This window comes from Vigna unguiculata, chromosome 1 (assembly GCF_004118075.2).
Source record: "Vigna unguiculata cultivar IT97K-499-35 chromosome 1, ASM411807v1, whole genome shotgun sequence".
In the NCBI taxonomy this organism is placed as follows: Eukaryota; Viridiplantae; Streptophyta; class Magnoliopsida; order Fabales; family Fabaceae; genus Vigna; species Vigna unguiculata.
Window position 1 is genome coordinate 31873833 of NC_040279.1, and position 16449 is coordinate 31890281.

The window sequence follows — 16449 nt, forward strand, 5'->3', positions numbered from 1 at the left end:
TATCAGAAATGCTTTTCAGTTGGAATTAAAAAAAGATTATTACTATTTTTATTTTTATGCCAGACAACAATCAGAGATATTTCTAAGTAAAAGAAAAAAAAAATTTAATAACTAAATTTTGACAGCTTAGTATTTTTAAGAGACTTTGTATATTTCTATTTTCTCATTTTTTATATATTTTAAAATCATTTAAAATGTCACCTCAAATTATAAAAAAAATTATTAAAAAATTATTGTCTTTAAAGAAAGACCCTTAGATTCAATATAACGAAATAACAAAATTTTCAAGAGTATAAAGTACATGTAATTTCATAAGGAACATAAAGGGAGGAGAAAACCAAAAGTCAGTAAATAACGTTGGATCATGGAGAGAGAGAGAGAGAGCACAAAAACAAGGGACTAACCCCAAATCCACAACAATCCTCCAATTTGCTACGCATCAATTTTGTTACCACATGAGTAGTCCTTGTGCCATGTGGCTGGTTCCATCCTCTTCTTTCGCTTAAATAGTCAATGGCGCTCTTCCTTTATCAACACCCTCCACTTTAAAACAGCGAAGCCCCCAGGTGACGGTGACGAGTGTTGAAAAACAAATTATAAGTTAATTTTATAAGATTGAGTTGTATATATTTAACAGTGAGTACACAAGTACAGAAGGCCAGGCTGAAGTTTAATGAAGACCAAATCGACAATATGAAACTCATCATGTTTTCTATGAGCCAACTGCTTCATTCAAACTTGCGCTCAGTTAAGATTCGTTTTTAGTGTCAATAACACAATGTCACATGGCTGCATCACTAACGAAATCCAACAGCAATGGCTGAGCCTGGCGACCATAAACAATCGGGAAAGGAGTCATATCAGTCCCAATGCAGTTTCAGGATGGTAAGCCATACTCAAGCAATTAGGTCCCTTAACTTTTAAATAAGTGTGACACAAGTTACTACTGAAGTTTTTGTTTCTGTCTAAGATAAAACGGTCCTGAGCAGACCATGTAAGTTGGAAACGAGATTAAGAATTTGTTCTGTAACCACATTACTAGTAAACCTCATTTTCAAGGAAATAAGGTGAGCATATTTGAATAAATTATCAATAACCACAAAGATAAGCAGAGATACCCATTAGCCAGAGGCAACCCTGTCATGAAATCCACGACAATATTCTCCCAAATTTTGTCTGCTATTGGAAGAGGTTGGAGGAGTCCAAATGGTAAAGAATGAGAAGATTTAGCTATTTGACAAACTTGGCAGTCACGGATATAAATAAACACGAACACCCTCTTCTAAGCCTTTCCAATAAAATAGAGAAATGAAATACTGATATGTTTGAAAGAACCTTGCATATCCCCCAATAACAGAATCATGAAATTCCTGAAGGAGTTATCCAGTAAAGAAAGATGCAGCGGGTAGCACTAAGACCCATCTTTCTTCTTCACAAGTATGACCAATGAAGAAAAAAAGACTAGTAATATTGTGCTTGATTAGCCCTTCAAGCAACAACTTGGAGATAATCTTTTCAATTTCAGTCTTATAATGGAAAGGATAACGATAGGGACGTACCTTCATTAGTGGTACATCAGTTAGAAGAGGTATAACATGATCATGAATCTTAGAAGGTGGCAAACCTGTGGCTTGTGAAAGACAGGAGCCATTTGCAAAAGAAAAGTCATAATGTTCGAATGCGACTAAGGATGCATATCAGTAAAAAAGTTCAGAAGTTCGTCGGTAGGGGTAGAAGACCTGGCGAAGATGATGGAGATGATGAAACTAATCTGGGTCATGCGACTAGACCAAGGAATCAAGCTTCCATCCCACCGCATAGAGCCAAGTAGCACGCTAATCAACAACCTAAAGCTCTTTCAAACAAGTGTTTTCTGTCATTGGTACAACAAAAGCACCAAATGTAACCATTCTCAAACAACAATAAGAAATATTTAGTAAAATCAATTCCCCTTGATTCAATATAATAGAAATGACAAGTTTCCACAAGTGCAAAGAATTCAAAAACAAGATACGAAAAGAGAAGAGAACCCAAGGTCACGGAATGACGTTTGGTCACGGAGAAAGAACAACAAACAACGAGAAAAGGAATAATCGCTAAATCAACTACACTTTAATCACATTTCCAATTCCTTTATTACCTCATGAATTCTAAGTTTTCGTGCCTTTTTTCTTTCACATTTGCTACGTCTCAATTTTGTTACCGCATCAATGGGTCCTTGTGCCTCGTGGCTCGTCTCACCCACTTCTTGCTCTTGAATAGAAGATGGTGTCTTTCCTCTCTCAAATGGTTAATCCACCAAGTTGGTACAGCACAATAGAGAGCGAGGAGACAAAATTTATATGGACATTTATTTCGGTAATTACGAAATCTCATCATAATTGAAAAGGAACAAAATTTGCTGATACACTACATCATGACCAGAAAAAAAAATTGAACTACATTCTTATTCAAATCCAATGTATATAGATGACGATAACTACTAGAAGTTTGAGCTCTTAAAGCTTATTTTTAAGGAAGTGCCTCCTTTAAGGTGCGGGCAAAAGCTTCCAGCTCTTTCAATCCCTCTTGAGGAGATTTGGCTTCTCCAAGCACCTTCACCATAGCACTGCCAACAATCACACCATCAGCTCCCCATCCTGCTACCTGTATCAAAGTATATAGTTGATTATTAACCAAATTGCCTGAGGTAGAAACATATTATATATATATGGACTGAGAAGTAACCTGTTTAACATGCTCGGGCTTTGATATTCCAAAACCAACAGCAACGGGTTTAGTTGTTGCCTGAATTGCAATTAAAGAAAAAGGATTAAACAAGTAAAAATATTGAGATTAACCAAGTTGAATGGTAGACTATTGTGTTTATCATAATCGATCTGATACCAGCTCCTGCAAGCAAAAAGAAGTGGCAGGACCAGAGTGGGGCCAAAAGGGGAGGGAAAGAGAATTGAACTTTTATGAAGTGATCAGAAGACATCCACCACATCATACAAGATAAAAAGAGTTGAGAACATGATTAAAAAGACAAACCTCTTTAATTTCCTGCAGAAGAGACTGAACATTACCACTAACTGATGATCGGGCTCCTGTGACCCCCACCGAGCTCACCTAAATTAAATCGACAAATGGTTAATGACATTTGCCAGCAGATGATGAACTGGGGTACTTAAGCGGGATATCTTCCGTTTTCACAATCACAGTATATTTCTATCCAATTTCTAAAACTTTGGGATCAAGGTTTCTTTACCAAATTCTAGGCGCAAAATATATCAAAATCAAATATTTGGAATCGTCAACATGCAGTAACATGAGCAAAAATTAATTACCAAAAAAAGCATGAACACAAGATAAAACCAAACTTTTGTAAAATAAGGTTAAAAATTAATCGTTGTCCATTTCCATCCGGCTACTGTAAAAAGAATGTCCCGATCCAGCATAGTAAATACTTCAAAACGCTACGTTCAAACACAGAAGGTCAAAAGGCAACTGTACTAACTACAAACAATAGTTTTGTCTACTTGAAGTGCATAGAGAAGGTCAAAGGGAAAGTTAATAAACAGAGGAATAAATAAAGCCATTGGCATTTTGCACTAGACAATGGTTTCTTTGAAGATGAGGAAACAATAATAGTTCAAGAGTTTTTGGAATATGCCAAATGCATGCAAACAACATAAAAAGAAAAAATCAAACTTATTCTGATTTCACCGGCTGAAAGCAGGACCAAATTTGCTTTCTAATATTAAAGAAGGCAACCAGTTGGTGAATGACTAACTTCTTATTCACAGTCTATGAATAAAATGTTTGGAAAAAAATATAGAACACAAATAAGCAGAAAATGGAGTTATACAAAGACTAAAAAGAAATGTAGCCCAAAAACAGAAGTTAATGAATAAGGTTGAAAGAAGTTCATACAAGGTACACAAATCCTTCTGCTGCATCAACAATGGCCTTCATTCGGTCTTTTGGAGTGGTGGGTGTTGTGAGGAGTACCTTAGCGATATCAAAGAAGTAAAGATACCAAATCAATTAGATATATAAACACACAAAGATTAATTTACCCAAATAAAATTTAAAAGGAAATGTACTATAAAAAATGTTAACCAATATATACTAACATATTTATATAATACTGCGAAATATATAATGCAATAGAATGGAATGCCGTTAATCACAACAAAAGTTCATATCTCCACAATAACCACCATGTCTCCTTTGGTGTGGCTAACAACTGGATTTCATATTTATAGGACAAAAAAGATTCACCACTAGTTTTGAATCATTGAGATCAATGGTATAAGAATGTTAATCTGAAATCCAAAATAAATGCAAGAGATCATTTAACGGTAAGCAAACCAGTTCAATTCCATTTTTCTTAGCCTCCACCCTTAAAGTCTCCGTCTCCTCCAGAGGGACATCCGGGACCACGAGCCCTGCATAGCATACATACAGCAAAGAAAATAATATCATTCTCATTACCATACCACAGGAAAAAGAGACAAAATACAAACAAGATCTTGTTTCAAAATTTTCAATTTAAACGAAGCTGACATAGAAGCTGTAACCAGGACTAGGCAGGACAGGAGAGTGAATTAACGAAACCCAAAATCTAACCTTAAATAATACACGGTGTATGTAATTGGAACTGCTCCCTTATTTTGTCTATGCAGTTTACAATTTGAATTATCATAGAACTAATACAGAAATTAGACCCAAGTGAAGCATGTCATAATGTAAAACTTTGGCAAATCATTACTTGTGTTGAGTCGTACCATGTACGCCAGTTTCTCTTACAATAGACATAAATTTCTCAGTACCACGCTTCAGTATTGGATTGTAATATGTAAACAGTGCAATTGGACATGACAATTCCGGAACAACCTGCCAAATCGATCAATGCAAAGAACCATCAGTTCAGGGAGCTAAGTGAAGATACACATGACTAAGCAATAAGAAATGGTTTCTGAATCCTTATAAAGAGGAATAATTGTTTTAACAAAGTAACAATGGACAAAAAAGATCTCTCTCCAAAGGTTCAAATTTTGGGAAGTTTAGTGTATCATAAGAAATTAGATATCTGTATCATATATCCTAGATTTAGGGATATTATTTCCGGTTTCCTGTTACATCCAGTATCTATATATCAAGGTACAATAAAGTATTGCTTAAGTGAATTGAATCAGTACAAGTCGTTCAAGTTTATTCTTCTGTTCTGGTTTCAAGTAAGAAAAGGATATAGAATGGATAGGCCTCACTCGTTCAAATTTCATAACAATCTACCAACATTGGTTGTTTGTACTGCTAACTTGTCAATTGAAGGAATGAAATTAATTGCTAGATCATTAGCTGTTGACAGTGATAACTAATTAATGGCAAGGAGTTGCACAATTACCTCCTTCAACATAGAAATGATTGCATTGAAATTGGTCCCCTTTGCAAGAGATCTTGTAGCAGCAGCCTGAAGAGAAAGATGTTTCAGTTTGAGAATCAGGTGGTATAAGTATCACAAGAACAAAAAAAATGGAAAGCGTCAAACCTGGATAACAGGACCATCTGCCAAGGGATCAGAATATGGAACACCTAGCTCAATTATGTCAGACCCGCATGAATCAAGCACTTTCAGTGCTTCTGCTGTGGTTGAAAGGTCAGGATCACCGGCTGTAATATATGGTATGAAAGCCACCTTGACACAAACATATTTCTTAGAAAATATTTATTTGGCAGCCAAGAATAGCTCTCAGACTCATATCTCTTTTCAGTAAACTTGATACGGTACTAAAAGTAACCAACAACATACAACGATAATCACCAATACCAACACCATCCAATTTTTATAATCAGGCAGATAAAAAGTATTTGAAAAGGAATAGAAAATGCAATCATGTTGAAATGTGATACAATGGTAAACATGGCAAGCATGGAACCCATACAACTGGAAAAATAACTACTTACTTTTCCTTCTTTTCTCAGTCTGGTGAATGTTTCAGAGAGTCCCGGAACTTCCATGGTCCTCATAGCAGCCACCGGAGTGTATCTCTTCACAGAGATTAAAGCCTTCTTAGAGGAAAAACAAACATGGAAACCGACCTCAGGTTTCTTCAATTGCAAGAAGCAACTTGACTTGAGTGCAAGAGCCATAAAATTGATAATTACTGAAATTTCAAATGAAATTAAGCATAAGGGTTCCCAACAGAACAAAAACCCATGACCGCGATATTACAGAAAACGAGAAAATGAATCTTCACGGAAAACCAAAAATGCACCAAATCCAACCCTTCAATATCCACAGAAATTACAGCATTACATTGGTTAGACAAATCCACGGAACATTCTAGAAACCCATTGAACAATGACAAAGCTTTCACCGTAATCAATTGGATAAATGCTAAAGCAAAGAGGCAAATGATATCAACACATGCATTTTCACAATTCATCTTAACCAAAATACAGTGTTTTCTGAAACGGAATACGGAGGTTTGAATTCAACGCAAGTACAAAAGGAATTGCAGTATCTAAAAATAAAAATAAGTGAAAACGAAAGCTGAAAAAGACACAGAATCGGAGAATGACCTGATTTTTTATGCTGGGTATCTTCTCTCCTTCCTGAAACTGAGTCCTATTCTGAGTGTCGCAACCTTTCCTTTATATATAGTATTCAGTTTCTCTATTCACCTTTTCTCAGACTTGTGGACAACAAAAAAATTGAACTAAGCTATGCATTGAATGGGTATACAAACATATGAATAGCTTTTTTAACCCTTTTTCGGACTAATAAATTTTATAGATTGAAAGTTTCTGTCCTTTGGTTTCATTTACATTTACTTCTCTGCTTTAATTTAAATTCACCGGGGAATGAATTTGGTAGGAGTGGGATAAAGTTTATGTATGGACATTAATAAAAATATTATGACTTTTTTTTCTCTGATGTAATTGTATTCGATGTATGGCTGAATATAAACATTAAAATTCAATGGTAATATATGAGAACAAGAATCCTCTCCATTATTTTGAAGACTTATATCATTAATTAGTTAACGAAAATTTTAAATGTAAGTTTTAAATTAGGTTAAATAATTCCAGAGGTTCACATGTTTCTAGCGAAATCTTAAGTAGGTCTTTTCATTTTTATTTGATTCAATTGAGTTCTTATTTTGGAACATTCATTGCAATTAGATTTTTTTTCGTTAGTAGTACAATAACCGTGTTAACTATGTGTTACGTGTCAACACATGGTTAACTATGTGTCACATGTCACCACGTGATTTTATTTATTTTTTTAAAATTTGTTTTGATTTTTTTTAATTGTACTACTAATAGAAATGACCTGATTGCAACGAAATTTTCAAAATAGAGACTCAATTGAGTCAAATAAAAATGAAATGACCGACTTGAGATTTCGCTACAAAAATGGAGAACTCTCAGATTATTTAATCTTTAAACTACTCATTAAAATATTCCTATACTTAATATTGGTTATCTAGTTTCTTAATATTTAATATTATTTTTATCCCTTTTATATGTCTTTTAGGTTTTGTTTGTATGCGAAAAAGAATAAGATAAAAAGATGACGAAAAAAGAGAATGAAAAGTAATATTGTTTTGATTGAGATAAGGATAGTAAAAAGTAAAATTTAGATGAATTTATAAAAAACATGTAAATAAAAAATTAGATAAAGCAGCAAGAATTATCATAATGGATCTTAGTGTAAGTATGTATGTATAATCCTTTGTCTGTCTATATTTAATATGTTATGTCTAATCTTGAAATTCATGAATGAATGTTATATGTTTAAGAAAAAAAAACTTGGACAACTATTTCAGTTAATTGGTTTTGTATGTTTAAGAATGTAAGAAAATTTCAAGATTAAAACTTTTGTAACATACCATAACGGAAACTTCCATATAAAATTCCACACAAATAATTATATGTATTGGTATAGTAATTCTTTTATAAGTTGAAGTTTAGATTCAATTTTACATTTGTTTTCTTTAAAAGAATTGTATTTATGAAATTGGTCATCCAAGGATGTTTGTTAATAGGACAATGATACTTTGACCTACTTTTAATTCATTACTTCAATCACTGTTAGATTATCACATCACATTACTAAAAGAAATAAAAAAAGATAATCTAATGGTGATTGAAGCAATGGATTAAAAGTGAGTCAAAAAAAGTGGATTAAAATATCATTTTTCTTATTAATATCAAAATATGATCTCATGGATTTTGTTAATCGAGAAGATTACCCTGATAGAATGTAATTTATTTTGATATAAATGATTAATTAAGTCCTATATATCTTTAACATTTAAATAAATATCTTTAACATTTAAATAAATCGTTTTCAATACTATTAATTTAGAAAATTGGGTGAAATTTTTATTTAGTAATTAATATCTTCATGATGTGAAAAACGATTAGTTAAGTTGAACCATGATTTTTAAAAATTTTACAAAAATGGAAATTGTTTTGCACATCTAAGTTCAACGAATTCCATTCATAAAGCAAACATCATTTCGAGACTTAAATTCATTCAACGTATTTATAATTTATTTAGCAAATCAATGCAACTCTTCTCGGTCATTTGAAAATTTCTTAACACATTGAGATTTGAGAACAAATGAAAAAATATTTTTTTTAAACAGTTTAAAAGATCGCTTAGTCTTTTTTGAAATAATTATTAACAATTGAAAAACATCTAAGAAAACAAAAAATATTTTTATTATATATATATATATATATATATATATATATATATATATATATATATATATATATATATATATATATATATATATATGAGATATGATTGATAATATTTATTTTAATAGATGAAATTATAGGATTATAATTTTACTTTTCATGATAAATATAATGTAAATTTAATTTTTAATAGAAGAAAGAATGTTAAAATAAAATTGAAATTAAAAAATTTTAATTTATATCTAATTATATTATATTTTTGTTATTATTATTATTATTAATAATATTATAAAAAAACTAGTACCATCACATCACATCACATGCTAAGCTCTTTCATGAAAAAAAAAAAAAGTAAATAAAAGTTAATTATAATAAATTAAATCACAATATAATCACGTAAATTTAATTAAATGACCTGATTTTCTTTATATATCTCTTCAGATATATATGTCTTCAATCGATGTCAAAAGTTGGACGTCATTCACCATACAATTCGGTACAAATTTGGCACGTACCTTTCAATATGTCTGAATAGTATTTGGCACGTACCAAATAGAGTCTTCTTGACCGTGGGTTTTATCATGCTTCAATTCTATGTGGGTCCGTTGAATTTTATAATATTAATTAAAATTTAGGAGGTTGCTTTTTCATCAGTTATCGACCTGAAAACTTTTACATTAAATTTCTTTAATGCAAGACTATTAATTAAATTTTATTAAATATATTCCTGAAAATTATTGAAGTAAAATAAAGGGCTTTTAAAGAGAGTGTTTTAGTTATCAACACTAAAAGCTTGCCTTAAAAAAGCATTAAAGCTTAAATTATAAAGTTCATGAAAGAGTACAATCCACAGGACAAAGAAAGAGCACTCGCATTACTAAATTTTATTTCGCATTACTCTCCAAAGAAACTTTTTTTATTTTTGACTTGCTATCAAATACCTCTCTCGAAGTTGGATTATAGATGTAAATCATATCTAATTATTTAACTTGCAACTTAAGTTTTTATATTAACTTTTTTTTACGTCTTTTAATTAGAATGAGTTCACTTTCAAATGTTCTAACTTCATCATTCCACCATCCATCTTTTCCTTGATAGAGTGATGATCATTTAAGGAAGAACATATGACTCTTATGATAATCTCATAGAAGTTTGTATGAAACCTTGAGTTTCCCACTATGTTGTAACCATATTCCTTCACAAATTTCACAAGCCACACATAAATGTGGCCTTTGGCCTGATTTCATGAGGATTCAATCATCAAATCATAATTATCAAATTGATTATATGATTATCCACTTGAATCAACTTAATTCTAACTATTAAAAAAAAATCACCACTTGATGATATGCATAACTTACGTAACACATATATTACTCTATGGTTCTAATTATATATGTCTTGTTAATGATTAATGCACAATAATAGCGATTAAATAATCAGTTTTACTGTTTAAAATCATATTTCAGTTAAACTAACCGATTGAAACTAAAATTTATCAATTCAGAGCCCATAAATCATGATTAAAAGTTAACTTAACCCTTCAATTCATCAAAATTAGCAAATCCTAATCATGTTTACCATGCATGCATGAATTATAACACTGATAACATAATAAAAAAAATCAATAAATCTTACGCAAAATATTTGCAACTAATGAATTAAGTGATCAATCTAATTCATCATCAATTAACTTCTCCCTTTTCCTTAGATGAGAAAAAAGAATAGGATATATTGTTGCTTCAAGATTGTGTTGAAAAATGAAAAAACATAAAAATAAAGAGGGAGAGGAGGGTGCTGTTGATGTTTTTCGTTAGCAACACAGAAAGAAAATTAACAAAGTTTGTGTTTGGTGTAAAATTTGATTACTTAAGTAAAAAAATTATTAAATGTTAAATTAATTCATTTCAATTTAAATTTGGTTATTATTATTATTATTATTATTATTATTATTATATTTGCCAACTTTCACTTCCATGCCACTAAAATTGATTTTTGGGCCGAATGCACGTCCAGGCCCATATGTTCACGAAGAAAAAATATTTAGGGTTAAGTATGTTTTTAGTCCCTGAAGTTTGGTCCAAAATTGAAATTCGTCCCTCGTCGAAACTTTGATAAATTTTGGTCCTTAAACTTTAAAAATGAATGAATATAGTCCTTCTAACCCAATTTTGTTAACTCTTTTTTAAGTTTTAAACGCATTTCTCAGTAAATATTGGAGTTGTTTACGCCGTTTGACACATTCTCGACTCAATATTTACTGAGAAATACGTTCAAAACGTAAAAAAAAATTAACAAAATTGGGTTAAAAGGACTATATTCATTCATTTTTAAAGTTTAGGAACCAAAATTTATCAAAGTTTTGACCAGGGACGAATTCCAATTTTGAGTCAAAGTTCAGGGACTAAAAACATACTTAACCCAAATATTTAACATTCGTCAGTTATAATTATTTATAAAAATAATATAATTCATAAGCCACTTTATTTTTATCTTAATAATCATTTTCAAATTTAATTTTCTATTTTAAATTATCATGTAAAATAAACAAAACAATAAAATCATACAAATTAACCTGTACATATATAAAAAAGAATTAACGAGTTTTTCTTCCAATTTTATTTATTTTTGTTTTAGAAATATTTGTGGAGAAATTGATCTTAACGTATACCAAATTGAGGTTGCTTAAGCTAGTATCTTGTTGCCAAACAAATATTTCAACACCTGAAATTCTTAAATTAAGACTTTACATTGCCGTAGAGTGTAGTTTTGAGTTTGTACAAGTGATGCCCTTTTATCGGCAAAGTTTAACAATAATAGAATTTTAATTGATCGTGATACAAAATGTAATAGAAGAAATGAAAATTATAAATTCACAAACATAATAATTGTTGCCTCTTGGAGGATTGCATTAGGACAATAGGATGCAACGAACACAACATATGAGTCCTGTTCTAACGTATATGTAATAGTTAATATTCTTCTTTCACTTCACCAATATGGAATAAATTAGAATAGTAGTGGCCAATAATGATTAAAAATATACTTAGATTCAGATTAGTAGTAAGATATCAGTGATGAAAATTTGATTATTTTAGAAGTTATGTGATATTTAAAGATATTTAAATTACCATATACTACAGAAATAGTTTGGATAGTTCTATAAAGAAGATGCACAAAGGAAAAATGTATGATATAAATCAGAGGTTCTTTCGAACACGCGATTGCTATTAGATGGTTATGAATTTGTTAATAAGAAAGAAAATGAGGGAAGAAGGAGAAAAGAAGTGTGTAGTAGAAGAACTTCCCAAGTCATTAATACGAACAGAAATAGTTGGGAAAGGGGAGAAAGAAAAGATAAATGGACTTGGGTGTAAATACCAAAAATAGAGCCCCTTTAGGAAAAAAAAAAGAAGAAGAAGAAAGGAGAAGCTTTTTGTAAGCAGGATAAAGGCACCCGCACTGATTGTGCAAAGTGGGAAGCTAACTACCCAGTAGAGAAAAAAAGCACAGTTAAGTTAGTGCAAAACGAAGAAACAAAACCAAACAAAACCAATTTCACTTTCCGCTTCATGTAGATTCTTCTTTCCTAACTCGTTTACCCGATTCAACCTTGACTCGTCCCGGTTCAAGCTCAAACTCATACTCATGGCGAATAACCCTTCCGACACTCCCGCAGACGATTTCCTTGAACAAATTCTCGGCCTCCCGACCTTCGCTTCTGGAGACTCAGGCCTCGCTGCAGCCGATGTTGGACTCTCCGGTACTACTTCTCCGGCTCCGATGATGCTGCAGCTCAACTCTGCCGACCCCAACGCTCACCTCACCGGCGCCGCCTTCCACGCGCCGGTCTATCAGTTAGGTCTTAGCTTGGACCAAGGCAAAGGAGGGTTCATGAAGCCCGAGGAAGCCTCCGCTAGTGGAAAGCGCTATCGCGACGACGTGGTTGATGGTAGAGCTAAGAATGTAAACCTCTACCTTATTTCGATTCTCCTCTTTTTTTTTTTTTTGTTTTATATGATATTCTATTTAGACAGAGTTCTGTGCTTTGCATAAATTAATTATTTCGGTCTAATATGAGTGCTTGTTTCAGGAAGAGGTTTTATATGCTTAGAATCACTTTAGTTGAATTGCCAGGTTCAAATTACCACCATTGCATTTGCATAAAGCAAAGCGAAACGGTTTAATTAAAGGTTAATGAAAATAGTAGCAAGCAGTGGAATGTTGATTTCCTTCCAAATTAAGGTATATAAAAAATGAGATTATTCGAGTTTCATGTTGACGGATTTGTTAGGTGTGTGGTCGTTGGTGATGCTAGTCAACTTAGTATAGACACGTCAATAACATGTCTCGTTGTAATTGCCCACGCTGTTGGGTATATTGTCAGATTTGTTAGGTTTGAGTATGATTTATTGAGTTAGTTTATTTACACCTTTTGTAGGCACTTCTGGTTACCTTCTGTAATCTTTAAACCTCTTAAATCATGTAGTATATTTATGCTTGGCTTTGAGTAATCCTTGAATGATTGTTTTCTTGTGAGAATCTTCTTTTTCTTTTCCCTGTTCTCATTCTTACTGGATCAAGTAGCATTTGTTGTCCGGTTGATAATTCATAACCCTCTTGTAGGTTTTTCATGGGCAACCCATGCCTACTACGATGCCCTCTGCTCCACATCCTCCAGCAATACGCCCTAGGGTGCGGGCAAGGAGAGGACAGGCTACAGATCCACACAGCATAGCTGAACGGGTGAGTTTTTAGATGCTTGAATGCAAACTGTTTGATTAAACTGCAGGTTACGGTCGTAGCTCATTCTGTCTTCCATGTTACCCTTTGGTTACAGTTGCGCAGAGAAAGAATAGCAGAAAGAATCAGGGCGTTGCAAGAACTTGTTCCTAGTGTCAATAAGGTATGTGATTTCTTTTGCGTATCCTCTTATTGCTAATTGTGGTCTTGCTTTTGTCATTAGCTAGTGGAATAGACCTTGGTAAAGCAAAGGGTTTTATCATGAATTGTTAGAAATGATAAAGAATATCAAGTTAATCTTTACATAAGATGCGTATTTATTACTATTCCCTTTAATTTCTAGCTTGTTCACTTTACAATAACACAGTTTGTGATCAATTTCAGTTTGTGTTTAAGTAGATTCATCTCTCACGAATAAAATTGACATTAGTAAAAACATTATTGCAAGAATAAAAAAAGCAGTGCTAAAAGTGAAGCCTTTCAAGGCTTGCTTGTGACTTATCTGTTTTCTTTCTTGGGGGATATTGTTCATTACATACTTGTTTTGTACTTCACCCATCTCCACTTACACTATTGACTTTCATACATTCTGTCTTCCTTTTACAATACACCTTAGAAAAAGCAGATGTCATTACTTTTATAACTTTATTGTGAACATTTAACTTTTACAAAATAGGTTGCTTTTGCATGTAAAAATTGCTTCGATTCAAGAATATTTGGACACTTCTGGCTTTTCAAGAGCTTTTCTTTAGGCAAGGCCTGGTTAAAGCAATGAGTTTGTTAAAGCTGAACATTATTGTACATTGTGCCGAGCTTGCCTGAATGCAATGTATAATCTAGGATAACTAGTTTCTGGTAGTGGAATAACATCTGCGTGTATCTTAAACTGGCGTGCATGCAAATGGAATTTTTAAGAATACATAGTGTCAAATAATTGTACTGGATTTCCGATATGGTTTTGTATGATATATGTGATGGCTCTGTTTTTCTGCATGGCTGCTGAAAAGATAAGAGTACTGAATTATTTTATTTGTTCTAATATTGTGGTGCATTTCTATTGTGTTCAGACGGACAGAGCTGCCATGTTAGATGAAATCGTCGATTATGTCAAGTTCCTAAGGCTTCAAGTGAAGGTAAAAATGCCATTGTTATCCTCAGCGATCCTGCTTTTATTTTCCAAGTTTGGTCTCTATTTGTATCGATGACAATTTATAATTACTTATCATAATTTGTTGGGTATTGCCTGTTAAATCTGTCAACCTTCACATTTTTATCCCCATCGCTCTGAGAGTTCAGTTAGTTAGTGTTCAACTCGTTATCATGAATCCCATAATACGGTGGTGGCCACTTGCCACTTTGGATGAGAACTTGTTGACTGACTAAGACTGAGGAATATCTAAACACAGTCAAATGGTAGCATTTTCAGGCTGCTGAGTGCGCTGTATTTTTTTTAAAAAAACCGTCCAATAACTTTTAAGGGTTTTATGTTGGAATACAAATTACTTCTTTGAACCATGATATCAATATAAAAGCAGAAGGCTTTTCTCTCTAGCCAAATTTAGATCTGTAGCAGTGTGAAATTGAGGCTGCAAACGACTTCCAATGACTTGATTCATGTACCTTTCAGGTTTTGAGCATGAGTAGATTGGGTGGAGCGGGTGCAGTGGCACCACTGGTAACTGACATACCGTTATCATCAGTTGAGGTGATTATAGTGAGGAAATAGTCGAAAAATTTTTATTTTTAATATCCTCAAGAGATTTAACGAATTTGGTGATGATCAGGAAGAAGGTGGTGAAGGTGCGAGAAACCGACCAGCATGGGACAAGTTGTCAAATGATGGAACAGAAAGACAAGTAGCGAAACTTATGGAAGAAAACGTTGGGGCTGCCATGCAGTTTCTTCAATCAAAGGCTCTCTGCATCATGCCCATCTCACTAGCATCGGCAATTTATCAGTCACAACCACCAGACTCTTCTAGTATAGTGAAGCCTGAAACTAATCCTCCTTCATAGACCTTAGGCACACATGTGGAGCAATCTACTATTGGTCCCGTCACGGACTCACCTAATCTGCTGGGACCCACGCCTAACGCGTTATTTGTCTGTTCCAAACCCCCATAAATAAGTCACTGGAAAGCATCAAGTTGCAATCAAAGTCAGATGCCATAATTCTTCCTTTTTTGCCTTTGTTCCAGCTTTTGTCAATACAGGGTTCGATGTCAATGCCTTGGAAAATAGAAGCAAGTAGAGAGTAAGAAATTGTCAAAAGTTGAATTGATATGCGTCTCTTTTTTTGTGTCAAATGGTGGGGGGTAGTGGACCATGATGTAAGCGCTTTTGTAGTGGGCTGTGGGACCTTCTAAAAGGTTAGAGTGGTGTGTATACTTTTAATAGTGAAGCTGAAATCAACAATAGTTGCTTTAACAATGCTGGGCTATGGCCAGTCCTGCAAAAAATGATGGTGCTTTGTTTTTTGTTTACTCAAAAGTAATTGGACGACTTTTCTCTATTCTTCTGAATCATCATTAAATTTTGATTCATCAGATGGAAATGGAAGCACAAATGTGGGTGCTCCTTTCACCCAGTCCTTGTCAATCTATAAACTATAACCTTATTCAGCTCAAGTGACAGGAAGTCTTTGCTGAACCCGTCAATGTTCGGGTAAAGAAAGGCAAACAAATTTAAGAGGATATTCAGTTCAGTTTTCCAAGCCTCGTTCTATGTGAAAATAATTCTTGTAGAATTTCGAGATTTGTTTTTTCATTTGGAACAATGTAATGGTTTTTAAAGAATTTTTTAAATTTATTTTATGATTTTTCATATGAAATGATAATATTTGAAAGGATTTTGTGTAATTACAGAAAAATTTAAGGATTTCATGTGTTACATATTTAAAAAAGAGAATTATGTCTGTTTGCTTTTTGATATGGTGAAATAAAACTTTACCTATTATATTATTTTATTAAATTATATCCTAAAGACACTATATGTTAATGTTATA

The 16449-nt window shown here is 32.8% G+C and overlaps 2 protein-coding genes across 3 annotated transcripts; one reads left to right on the top strand and one right to left on the bottom strand.

Annotated features, from left to right (window-relative positions):
- Positions 1–2329: 2329 nt before the first annotated feature.
- LOC114181110 (tryptophan synthase alpha chain-like) lies at positions 2330–6746 on the bottom strand. Of its 2 annotated transcripts, none has more exons than XM_028067464.1 (10): positions 6571–6746; positions 5953–6152; positions 5537–5683; positions 5393–5458; positions 4773–4881; positions 4357–4433; positions 3916–3993; positions 3034–3111; positions 2728–2787; positions 2330–2646 (listed from the first exon to the last, which is right to left on the bottom strand). In XM_028067464.1, the coding sequence occupies exons 2-10, from the start codon at positions 6136–6138 to the stop codon at positions 2512–2514; spliced, it is 936 nt and encodes a 311-aa protein (XP_027923265.1). In that variant the 5' UTR covers positions 6139–6152; positions 6571–6746; the 3' UTR covers positions 2330–2511. The 2 variants fall into 2 exon arrangements, with proteins under 2 accessions (XP_027923265.1, XP_027923272.1); XM_028067471.1 differs by having other exon boundaries at positions 5953–6054; positions 6571–6742.
- A 5391-nt stretch (positions 6747–12137) lies between these two features.
- LOC114181125 (transcription factor UNE12-like) lies at positions 12138–15991 on the top strand. The gene is made up of 6 exons (XM_028067483.1): positions 12138–12669; positions 13330–13449; positions 13544–13609; positions 14514–14579; positions 15074–15151; positions 15231–15991. The coding sequence occupies exons 1-6, from the start codon at positions 12352–12354 to the stop codon at positions 15459–15461; spliced, it is 879 nt and encodes a 292-aa protein (XP_027923284.1). The 5' UTR covers positions 12138–12351; the 3' UTR covers positions 15462–15991.
- Positions 15992–16449: the final 458 nt, after the last annotated feature.